The sequence below is a fragment of the Tupaia chinensis genome, unplaced genomic scaffold (assembly GCF_000334495.1).
Source record: "Tupaia chinensis unplaced genomic scaffold, TupChi_1.0 Scaffold145202_1, whole genome shotgun sequence".
Classification (NCBI taxonomy): domain Eukaryota; kingdom Metazoa; phylum Chordata; class Mammalia; order Scandentia; family Tupaiidae; genus Tupaia; species Tupaia belangeri.
Window position 1 is genome coordinate 242,764 of NW_006205062.1, and position 11,315 is coordinate 254,078.

The 11,315-nt window shown below is 42.9% G+C and overlaps 1 protein-coding gene across 1 annotated transcript in view; it reads left to right on the forward strand.

The window, feature by feature from the left end:
• LANCL3 (LanC like family member 3) overlaps positions 1–11,315 on the forward strand; it is a gene marked incomplete at its 5' end in the record, with an annotated part of 106,587 nt that continues 95,272 nt past the window's right edge. Inside the window, one exon of the mRNA XM_006167835.3 lies at positions 1–315. Within this exon, the coding sequence (XP_006167897.1) occupies positions 1–315 (315 nt within the window). The remainder of the gene's footprint in view (positions 316–11,315) is intronic.

Sequence of the window (11,315 nt, forward strand, 5' to 3'; positions counted from 1 at the left end):
GCGGCCCGGGAGCGCTCCCCGCGCTCGGCCAAGCGCCTCATAGACGCGTGCGCCCGCGCGGAAGAGTGGGGCGAGCCGGACGCTGACACTCGCGCTGCCTTCCTGCTCGGGGGCGCGGGCGTGTACGCCGTGGCCACGCTCGTGTACCACGCCCTGGGCCGCTCCGACTATGTGCAGCCGCTGGGCAAGTTCCGGGCTCTGTGCGCCGTCTGCGCGCCAGTCTCCTTCCTGGAGTGTGGCTCCGACGAGCTGTTCGTGGGCCGCGCGGGCTACCTGTGTGCCGCTCTGGTGCTCAAGCAGAAACTCGCCCAGGAGGTAAGAGGCAGCCCCGGCCGCGGGAGGGCGCTCCCGCCTGCCCGGCCCTGCCCAGCCCTTCCCGGCCACCTTGCCCCCGGACTCCCTGACTCGGGCAGCACCGACCCTGGTTAAGTCCTTCTTCACCTCTCTTTGTTACGCTCTGTCTGGTGCTGTCATTTCTTAAGTCTCTTGAGATTTATTTCCTGCGCTTGTCCAGCTTCTTCCCTCCTTTTCAGCTTTTCACTGTTGAGATTCCGCGTCTTTGCACTTTGCTGGGTTTGTGACACCAAGTGTGGCGTCACCCCTGATGCCTCTTTGCCTGGTCGCTTTCTGGGGGCTTGACAGGATAGCCCTTTCAGAAGAGAGAAAACTCACAGAAATGGAAGGGATTTCTTTTCCTTTGACTCTGCTGTCGGATATTAGAGTATTGGAAAAGTATTGAAACTTTTGGGGGTGGATGTGGATGCAAGTTGTTTCTGGACCCTTGGGGTCTGTCACCAAGAATAACTGCCCAGCTCTAGGTCTGAAGTGCTTACGGTGTTACTTGCTATTCGGTTCATCACATGGCTCTTATTAAATGCATATCGGATGAGATTCTCCCCTTTTACAATACATAAATACAGACGAAAATGTATTCCATTGTGTTCAAATGTGCGTTTTTCACTTGGAAATGTATACCTAGAATGGCCAAGGCCACAGAATTATTGACTGGGCATCTTTCCTTGATGAATAGCTTTTCAGTGTCTCCTGGAAGTGAACTGGGTTTCACAGCTACATGTATGTTTTGTTTTGTTTCTGGATTCACTTTGAATACAGCATGTGGATATTCCAAGAGAATATGCCAGTTCCTGTTGAGTTGGGGGGAAAAAAACTTGAAAGGATCATAGTAAGTAGAACTGAGAGGCATTTTCATTCATAATCCACTGGAGACAAGTATTGTTTTAGGGAAGTGACACATTTAACTTGGCTTTATTTGGGTGAGAAAAGAGTTTGGAGAAAAACTAAAGGGAGACAGTGTTTTCAAAGTGTAATTAACTTAGATAACCTCTGCAGAGACAGGCTTGATTTTTTTTTTTTTTTTTTTCTTTTTCGTTCCATTGAAATATGTCCTGTGCCTTACTTGACAAGCTGTTGCAAAATGCTTAAAAAAATTTTCGCGCTGCCTTCCTGCTCGGGGGCGCGGGCGTGTACGCCGTGGCCACGCTCGTGTACCACGCCCTGGGCCGCTCCGACTATGTGCAGCCGCTGGGCAAGTTCCGGGCTCTGTGCGCCGTCTGCGCGCCAGTCTCCTTCCTGGAGTGTGGCTCCGACGAGCTGTTCGTGGGCCGCGCGGGCTACCTGTGTGCCGCTCTGGTGCTCAAGCAGAAACTCGCCCAGGAGGTAAGAGGCAGCCCCGGCCGCGGGAGGGCGCTCCCGCCTGCCCGGCCCTGCCCAGCCCTTCCCGGCCACCTTGCCCCCGGACTCCCTGACTCGGGCAGCACCGACCCTGGTTAAGTCCTTCTTCACCTCTCTTTGTTACGCTCTGTCTGGTGCTGTCATTTCTTAAGTCTCTTGAGATTTATTTCCTGCGCTTGTCCAGCTTCTTCCCTCCTTTTCAGCTTTTCACTGTTGAGATTCCGCGTCTTTGCACTTTGCTGGGTTTGTGACACCAAGTGTGGCGTCACCCCTGATGCCTCTTTGCCTGGTCGCTTTCTGGGGGCTTGACAGGATAGCCCTTTCAGAAGAGAGAAAACTCACAGAAATGGAAGGGATTTCTTTTCCTTTGACTCTGCTGTCGGATATTAGAGTATTGGAAAAGTATTGAAACTTTTGGGGGTGGATGTGGATGCAAGTTGTTTCTGGACCCTTGGGGTCTGTCACCAAGAATAACTGCCCAGCTCTAGGTCTGAAGTGCTTACGGTGTTACTTGCTATTCGGTTCATCACATGGCTCTTATTAAATGCATATCGGATGAGATTCTCCCCTTTTACAATACATAAATACAGACGAAAATGTATTCCATTGTGTTCAAATGTGCGTTTTTCACTTGGAAATGTATACCTAGAATGGCCAAGGCCACAGAATTCTTGACAGGGCATCTTTCCTTGATGAATAGCTTTTCAGTGTCTCCTGGAAGTGAACTGGGTTTCACAGCTACATGTATGTTTTGTTTTGTTTCTGGATTCACTTTGAATACAGCATGTGGATATTCCAAGAGAATATGCCAGTTCCTGTTGAGTTGGGGGGAAAAAAACTTGAAAGGATCATAGTAAGTAGAACTGAGAGGCATTTTCATTCATAATCCACTGGAGACAAGTATTGTTTTAGGGAAGTGACACATTTAACTTGGCTTTATTTGGGTGAGAAAAGAGTTTGGAGAAAAACTAAAGGGAGACAGTGTTTTCAAAGTGTAATTAACTTAGATAACCTCTGCAGAGACAGGCTTGATTTTTTTTTTTTTTGATTTATAACAGGTGAGGTAGATTCAAGTGAGAAAAAAGGTTACCAAACAATGTGCACTGTGCTAGGAGGACAGCAAAGGTCTGTGTGACAAAGTTGTCTTGAAATAGTTCACTCAGCTTCTGAGTCACTGTTATCTGCTAGCAGTTTCCCAAGGGCCCTTCCAGTTGTATAAAACCTTTTAGAAGGCCACAGAGCTATTTACATATCATTTGCATTACATTTGCATCTGCTTCCCAGACCTTGCAGTCTAGTGGTAGGCAATTTTTAAATTCTTTCTCCCCACACCCCCAGTTATTTTCTTTAAGCTAGCTTCTTCCCCTTTTCATGCCTCGGGACCTTTTTCTCCAAAATGGAATGGCAAAGGGTGGGAGACCCAGTAGGTCACACAGGTGGAAGCAAACCAAGACTGCCCCAAAACTGGTGGCTTAGGACCAATTTGCAATGCTGACCAACAAAAACGGTTATTAAGACCTTTCCTTTGCCCTTCCGCCAAATTAAAGCTGTCTTTTTGTACTAATCAGGTTGAAGTTTCTTGGCCTCTGCACCCAGAAGATGAAACAAGCTCCAAGGTTTAACAAAACATGCAACTTAACCAACCAAATAACACTCTGAAATGGAGTGGATCAGTTATTCCCAGTGTCAGCCTCACCTGTAGCAATCCAAGAAGCTCAGGCTTGAAAGATGTAAGGCAGGGGCTAAGTTTATCACCCTGGAAGCGCTTTGAGGGGAAAGTGCAAGTTTTATGTATCATTTCTGCCCCCTACCAAATCCTAGCCAGCATATGGCTTTGCCCTTACTGTATGATCCATAAACCCTGATTAAATTGAATTGTGAACTTGTGTCATTTCTCCATAAATAATCTGTCCTTATGTCTCAGGTTTCTTTCCTTCCAATGTCATTTATATTCACCTTCCTCTGGCAGTTCCCTCAGTTTTCACCCTCCTTTACAGCCTTCCTACACTACTTAATACATCTTTGCCCCCTAATAAGTTGAATGAATGAATCACGATATATTGGGATTAGTGCAGTATGCACTGAGCTGAATTCTCCCACTCAGGCCATTCGATCTACCTCTACGAAACCAATCTTCTTAAAAAACACGTTTCACTATATCATTTCCCTGCTTAATATTCTACAATGGCTCCCTATTGCCTTTTCTCACAGTTAAAACTATGATACTTAAAATGGTTGACAAACCCCCTACTTCCTGCCCATCTGGATTTACTCCACTTCTGGCTCACTCTTCTTCATCCACACTGGCCTTCTTGCTGTTTTAGAAAATGTCCTGTCTCAGGTTATTTGTACTCAGTGTTCTCTCTGCCTGGAACATTTCCCCCAGATATTTTTATAGCTACCTCCCTGACCTTGTACAGGTCTTTACCTCTTCAATGAGGCCTTTCCTGTCTACCCTATTTAAAATTGCAACTCCACCCCTTGACTTATTACTCTTTCCTGCTTTGTTTTACTCAATTTGTTTATTTTCATCTTCACCAATTAGAATGTAAGGTCCATAAAGGTAGAGATTTTTCTTGTTGTTCATTATCTGTCCCCAACGTCAAGATAGTGCCTGGTACATATTTAGGTACACAATTCCCTTTCTTTCTTTCTCTCTCTTTTTCTTCCTTCCTTTCTTTTTTTTTTTTTTTTGGTGTTATTGCAAATATTGTTTACTCTATGGGTTGCTTTATTACTCAATTTTAGTGGTGTTCCACTTATCAATATTTTCCTTTATGTTGATGTTTGGGTGTAATGTCTAAAGACATTCTTTCATAATTCCAAGGTTTCAGTAAATATTTGTTGAATGAATGAATGAGTTACAGTTTCTTACACATTTGATCCTCAGATCAAGCTCAGTGATTAGACCAGTGCTTCTTTGACTTTAATGTGCATAGGAATCACCTGCCGATCATGTTAATAAAATACAGATTCTAATATAGACTGGGGTAGGGCCTGAGAGTCTGTATTTTTAACAAGTTCCTAAGATGCGGCTGATGTTTCTGGTCCATGTGTCGTGTGTTGAATAGGCTTTGGCATTATATTGGCCTGTTAAGGCAGGCTGTAAGACACCATTCTATGACACTTGCTATATTTGTTTCTAAGGCTATAGTTTAGAATGCTAATTACCATATCCTACTATGCTTTTATTGTAAAGACCCACTAGAGGACTTTCTCTCAGGATGTAGACAGAGAAATAATTGGGTGCTCCTCCTGGACATTGATTGAATATTTTAAATCTTTACAATATGCCATATAACTGTTTGTGTTTCTCACTTTGTATTGGCTACTAGGAAGTGGCCAGAACTGTGGTCTATATAAGCTAGCATACAGTGCCTTATCACATGTATTTTTGTTTCTTTAATTTGCCAGCCGGCACATGCATTTAACAGAGCGAGACAGAGAAACAGAGAGAGAAAGGAAGCAGCCCTCCTGGGAAATGCTTGCACCATGATTCTTTCTTCTCCATTCTCCCTCCTTTCAGGATTCATATTTTCCAGACACCAAGTCTGGGACTCAAACCACACGGTTAGTTATATGGGATCCAGCTCCCTGAACCATCAGGCCATGGGCAGGCCCTACCACATATATTTTTATATACCAGCATTTACCGCAGCGGTTTGCCTAATTTGTTCCTCCTTTAGTTTACACTTTTCTGGATTTTCTTCCTTTCATTTATTGTTTGCATTTATGTTTATAAGATTCAGAGATGAAAAAGATACGTGTATATGTAAAGAGAAACAAACCTACACAGCCAGAACCATTCTATGTAATATAAAGGATCTTCAATAGCTCATGGAAAATGCATATTATGAAAAAAACTATGCAAGGATTTCAATAATTTTTTCCCCAAAATAAACTCACACTTTAATTCCACTTTTCCATGAATTTTTAAAAGTCTCCTAATATATTTTTATTTAGCTTGGTTCTCTTGGAAATACTGATGGAAAGTAGCTTCAAAGGTTTGTCAGGCAGATATCTTTGAGTAATGGGGGCATTTAAGTCTCAAGAAATCATGCATAAGAACTTGTACTGAGTCTGTTCTGCTTTCCACTGATTGGTAGAAATGTAACAGGGAATGGTGATGGGATTAAGGAGAGGAGGTAGGACCTTATTTAAAATACCTTTGCCTGGGTCAGCCAGATGGTGAGGTGGTTAAGGTACTAGATCCCATATGACTGATTGCATGATTCAGGTGTTGGGCCCCAGTGGCTTGAAAAATGTGCCAGGTGCAAGTGCATGCCCAAAATCCCAAGAAAAGGGATCGTGAAGTAGCTATCCTCTCTGGGGGATGATTTCTCACTTCCCCTCTCTCTCTGACTCCCTGTGAAGAGCATGTGCCCTATAGCAAAAAATAATCTAAAAATAGTTAAATACATACATACATACATACATACCTTTGGAACAGCAGATGGTGTGATGGTTAAGGCGCTGGACTTCTACATGACCCACGTGTTCTAATCCCCGAACCCTGCAGCTTAAAACTCACATGGGAGGGACCAGCAGATGGCATAGTGGTTAAATCGCTGGACTCCCACATAGTTAAGTGGTTCAAGTCCTGTACCTGGCGACTTAAACCTTCGGCCAGGCCCATGTATGTGCGTGCCCAAAATCCCAAGAGGAGAATGGAGGAGAAGGGATTGTGGTGTGGCCATCCCCCCTGGAGGGTGATTTTTTGCTTTCTGTTTCTCTGTCCGGTAAGCATATGTGCCCTATAACAAAAATCTCTCCAAAAAAAAAAAAAAAATCACTGCAGGCATATGTGCGTGCATGCCCAAAATTCCAAGAGGAGAATAGAGGAAAAGGGATTATGGCATGGCCTTCTCCATTAGGGGGTGATTTCTCACTTTCCCTTTCTTTGGCTCTCTCTCCCCGGTGAGTGTACACATCCTATGGCAAAACCTAAAAAAGAAAGAAAAAAAAGTTTAAAATGTAAAAAACATTTTTTTTTTGGAGAGATTTTCACTGTAGGGCGCGTGCGCTCGCCAGACAGACAGAGAGAGACATAGAGACAGAAAGCGAGAAATCACCCCCCAGGAGGGATGGTCACGCCGCAATCCCTTCTCCTCCATTCTCCTCTCGGGATCTTGGGCACGCACGCACATGCGCCCGGTGTGAGTTTTAAGCCACCGGGTCCGGGACATGAACCGCAGTCGACTACGTGGGAGTCCAGCGACATAGCCATTACACTAACTGCTGGTTCCCCAAAATGTAAAAAATTTTTTAAAAATTAAAATTTAAAGTGAAAAAAGTGCCCTTGCCACTGAGTGGTCTTGGGCAAATAATTTCATATCTTTGAGATGTTAAATTTCCTCACTCATAAATGAATTAACAAACGTTTTCTCAGTGACTTATTTTTTCCTTTATGCATTCATTCAATGAATATCAGATTTCTGTGTTGTGCCAGGCACCTTAATATTAGATGTTGAAATTTAGTAGTGAACAAGAAAACAATATAATTCTGTTGTGGTAAGTGCTCTCAAGGAAGTAAACAGGAACTAATGTGGGGAAGAAGGGAGGGCTCCTGCTTGGCATAGATTGGTAAGAAGGCTTCTCTATGGAGGCGATGTCCTGTCTCATCATTAGAACATGAAAATGAATTGGCTGCTCTAAGAGCAGGCAATCTAGGCAGAGGGGACAGGAAAGAGAGAGCCCTAGAGTGGGAAATGGCCTGGATATTTCAAAGAAATAGAAGGAGGCCGGCATAAAAAGAAACTTGAACACAGTAAAATCAGATTCTACAGGGCCAGATCAATCCAATTTAGGAGTCTGCATTTGTTTCATGTTTAAACAAGGGGATATCTTGATTTTATTTTACCTTTTAAAAAGTGCACCCTGGTTTTCTGTATGGATATTATTAAGAATGATCACAAGAGGGACTGGCTGGAGGGGGGGTGTCTAAATGCCTTTTGTGCCAAGGCCTTTGTCAGCTTAGTAAAACCCATGGGACCTCTTCTCTGGATAATATTTTTAAATGCATAAAATAAAACACACAGGATTATATAAAAAGCCAATTATGTTGCAGTCCAATTACCAAAACATTTTAAAAATGTGTGATGCAGTAGCATTTGCGCTTCTTTATTAACACATTAAATAACAAGATTTTTGCAGCAGGCTAAATGATTATGGTACTTTTGAAACAGCGATGAGAGTCAATGATATTTCGAGAATTCTTCAACAACTGCAGTGTGATCTGAGTATATCTGTGATATCTATAGGTGACAAAGTCACAAGTACAACTGGTGGTTTGTGGTCTACATTTGTAATGAAAGGAAACACTATTTACTTAAATAAGGTGAGAAACATATAGATAGGATTTTATTTTACCAGCCAAAGGGACTCAATTGGAAGCTGTGATGACTAACACAAGTTAAAGTGCCTTGCTTAGTGCTTGGCACATAGCAGCTGCTAATGATATTAATGTTGGTCCTTTTTGCTCATGTTAACAGAAAACCCAAAGTAATTCTGAACATTAAATAGACAGTGATACTCAAGGGGCTGGCAAGTGGCGTGGTGGTTAAGGTGCTGGACTCCTTCCACATGGTTGACTGTGGTTCAAGTCCTGGACCTAGTGGCTTTCTTTCTCCCTTTTCCTTCTCTCTTTCTCTCTCGTCAAATTAAAAAATAATGATAGTAACTAAAATTAAATAAATAATCCTTTTAAAAAAAAGAAAATGATACTCAGTGCAAGGGATCTCTCTTCCTTCTGTGATCAAAATAATAAAAATGATTGTAAAGCTGTTCATTTGACCCTCAATTTTTGCCAAAGGCAGGTGGTTGGCTGCTGTGTAAGTGGGGATGCTTTTGATGCAAATAACAGAATGTCCAATAAAAAGTGATCTAAATAATGGGAACACTTATTATCTTGCTTAACGAGGATATAGAGCTAGGTCATTCAAGGTTTGATTCAGCAACTCCAGAGAATTGTCAGAACCCAATCCTTGTTAGCCATTTTCTCTGCTGTTCTCTATGTGAGCTCTATCACTCTTCAGTTTTCAAGATGGTTGCTGCCATTCCAAGCACTGTGTTCCTGTACAGCTCGAGCAAAGTGGGGAGGTCTGAAGTTGTTGTTTTTTTTTTTCCCTGCATCTCTTTTTATTACGTAGAATGTTCTATCCTGTAAGAATTTCCCTTCTGACTCATTGCCCAGCATTTGGTAACTGGCCAGTTCTAGTTTCAGAGGAGGCTGGGAGGGCAGGTTTATTTCATTTCTAACCTCTATCATTGGACACAGGTTCTGAAAGGAAAGGTGGGAGAAGAAATGGCTGTTGAGTGGTTACCAAAGTGTCTGCCCTTTGCATCCCTTGGCAGGATCTGCCTTGTGACCTCCTAACTCCTTTATCCATTCACTTTTCCTTCTTTTGGTGTTTCTCTTCCCTTTTCCAGGTCACCTTCATGTCTCATGGCACTTACATGGTGTTTTATTTTTGCTGACAGCTAGCTGTCAATCAAATACAAGCTAAGATATTAACTTCCAGCTGAAATTTAAACTAGTAAAGTTTTGGGAGTGTATTTTATGGTAGCCAGTGTTTGCATTTTTTTCTAGCTTTTCTTGAAAATTATTACTATTGGGACTAGCAGATGGCATAATGGTAATATCACTGAACTCCCATATGGTTGACCACAGTTCAAGACCCAGACTCAGCAACTTGAAACTCAAGTCAGGCGCATGTACATGCATGCCCCAAATTCTGAGAGGAGAATGGAGGATAAGGGATTGCAGTGTGGTCATACCCTGGAAGGGGGGTGATTTGTCATTTTCTGTCTCTCTGTCTCTCCAGCTAGTGCATGCGCCCTATAGCAAAAATCTCTTTCTAAAAAAAAAAGTCATTACTGTCATTATACTCAAAAGTAAACAAGAATACATAATATAAAACAAAATAAGTCTTTTTTGAACTAATAGCTACTAACTTTTTTTTTTCTTTTTAAAGAAATAGGCTACTCAGGGGCCGGCAGGTGGCACAGTAGTTAAGGTGCTGAATTCCTACAGCTGACCATGGTTTGGGTGCCAGACTTAATGGCTTGAAACTCACACTGGGCACATATGAGTGCTTAAAACTCAAGCCAGGCGCATGTGCGTGCATGCCCAAAATCCTGAGAGGGGAATGGAGGAGAAGGGATTGCAGCATGGCCATCCTCCCTGAGGAGTGATTTTTTACTTTCCGTCTCTCTGTCTCTCTCTCTCTCCAGCAAGCACACACACTCTATAGCAAGAATCTCTCTCTCAAAAAAAGAAAAAAAGAAATAGGCTATTCCATAGAATACCTATATTATTATTATCTACTTACACAAATGATTATATTATATATTCTGCAGCTTTTTGTCTTAATGTACCTTGGGTATCTTTGCACATTATTACATAGAGAAATATCCTTTTCTTTCTTTCTTTTTTTTTCCTTTTTTTTTTTTTGAGAGAGATTTTTGCTATAGGGCATGTGTGTGCACCAGAAAGACAGAGAGACAGAAAGCGAGACATCACCCCCCAGAGCGGATGGCCATGCCACAATCCCTTCTCCTCCATTCTTCTCTCGGGATCTTTGGCACATGTGCCCACGCGCACGGCTTGAGTTTAAGCCTCTAGGTCCGGAACTCGAACTGCGGTATACTACATGGGAGTTCAGCGACATAGCCATGACGCCAACTGCTGGTCCCTCCTATACTTATCCTTTAAAAATTTTTTTTAAGTTTTTTTTTTTCCCATAGGGGATGTGTGCCCTTGTGTGCTCACCAGAGCAAAACAGAGAGAGGGAAAGTGAGAAATCACCCCTTGGAGGGGGGGAGGGGGGATGGCCATGCCACAATCCCTTCTCCTTCATTCTCCTCTCAGGATTTTGGGCACATGCACACAAGCATCTGATGTGATTCTCTGGCCACCAGGTCTGAGACTCGAACTGAGTTGGCCATGTGGGAGTCCAGCACCTTAACCACCGTGCCACCTGCTGGCCCTGAGATAGCTCATTCTTAAAAATTATTTGAATGGGACCAGCAGTTGACGTAATAGCTGTGTCACTGGAGTCCCATGTAGTCAACCATGGTTCAAATCCCAGACCCGGTGGCTTAAACTCACTCCAGGTGGGCATGTGTGCATTCCTAAAATTCCAAGTGGAGAATAGAGGAGAAGGGATTGTGGCATGGCCATCCTCCCTGGGGGGTTATTTCTCACTTTCTGTTTCTCTGTCTCTCTGTCTTTCTGGTGCACACACATGCCCTATAGCAAAAACCTCTCAAAAAATTTAGAAAAGGTTCTATTTAGTGCCTATACCATAATTTAACCATGTTGATGGATGTTTAGGTTGATTCATGTCCTGTTTTGTTTTGTTTTTGCTGTCACAAACAATACCATAAAGAATACACATACATATGATATGCATATATACATATACAAAGGGACTTCAAAGTTGGTGGAGAAACAAAATTAAAGTAGTAGTTTATTTTGACACACAAACTTTTTTTTTTTGAGATTTTCACTATAGGGCGTGTGCGCTCGCCAGACAGATAGAGAGAGACATAGAGACAGAAAGCGAGAAATCACCCCCCAGGGGGGATGGTCACGCCACAATCCCTTCTCCTCCATTCTCCTC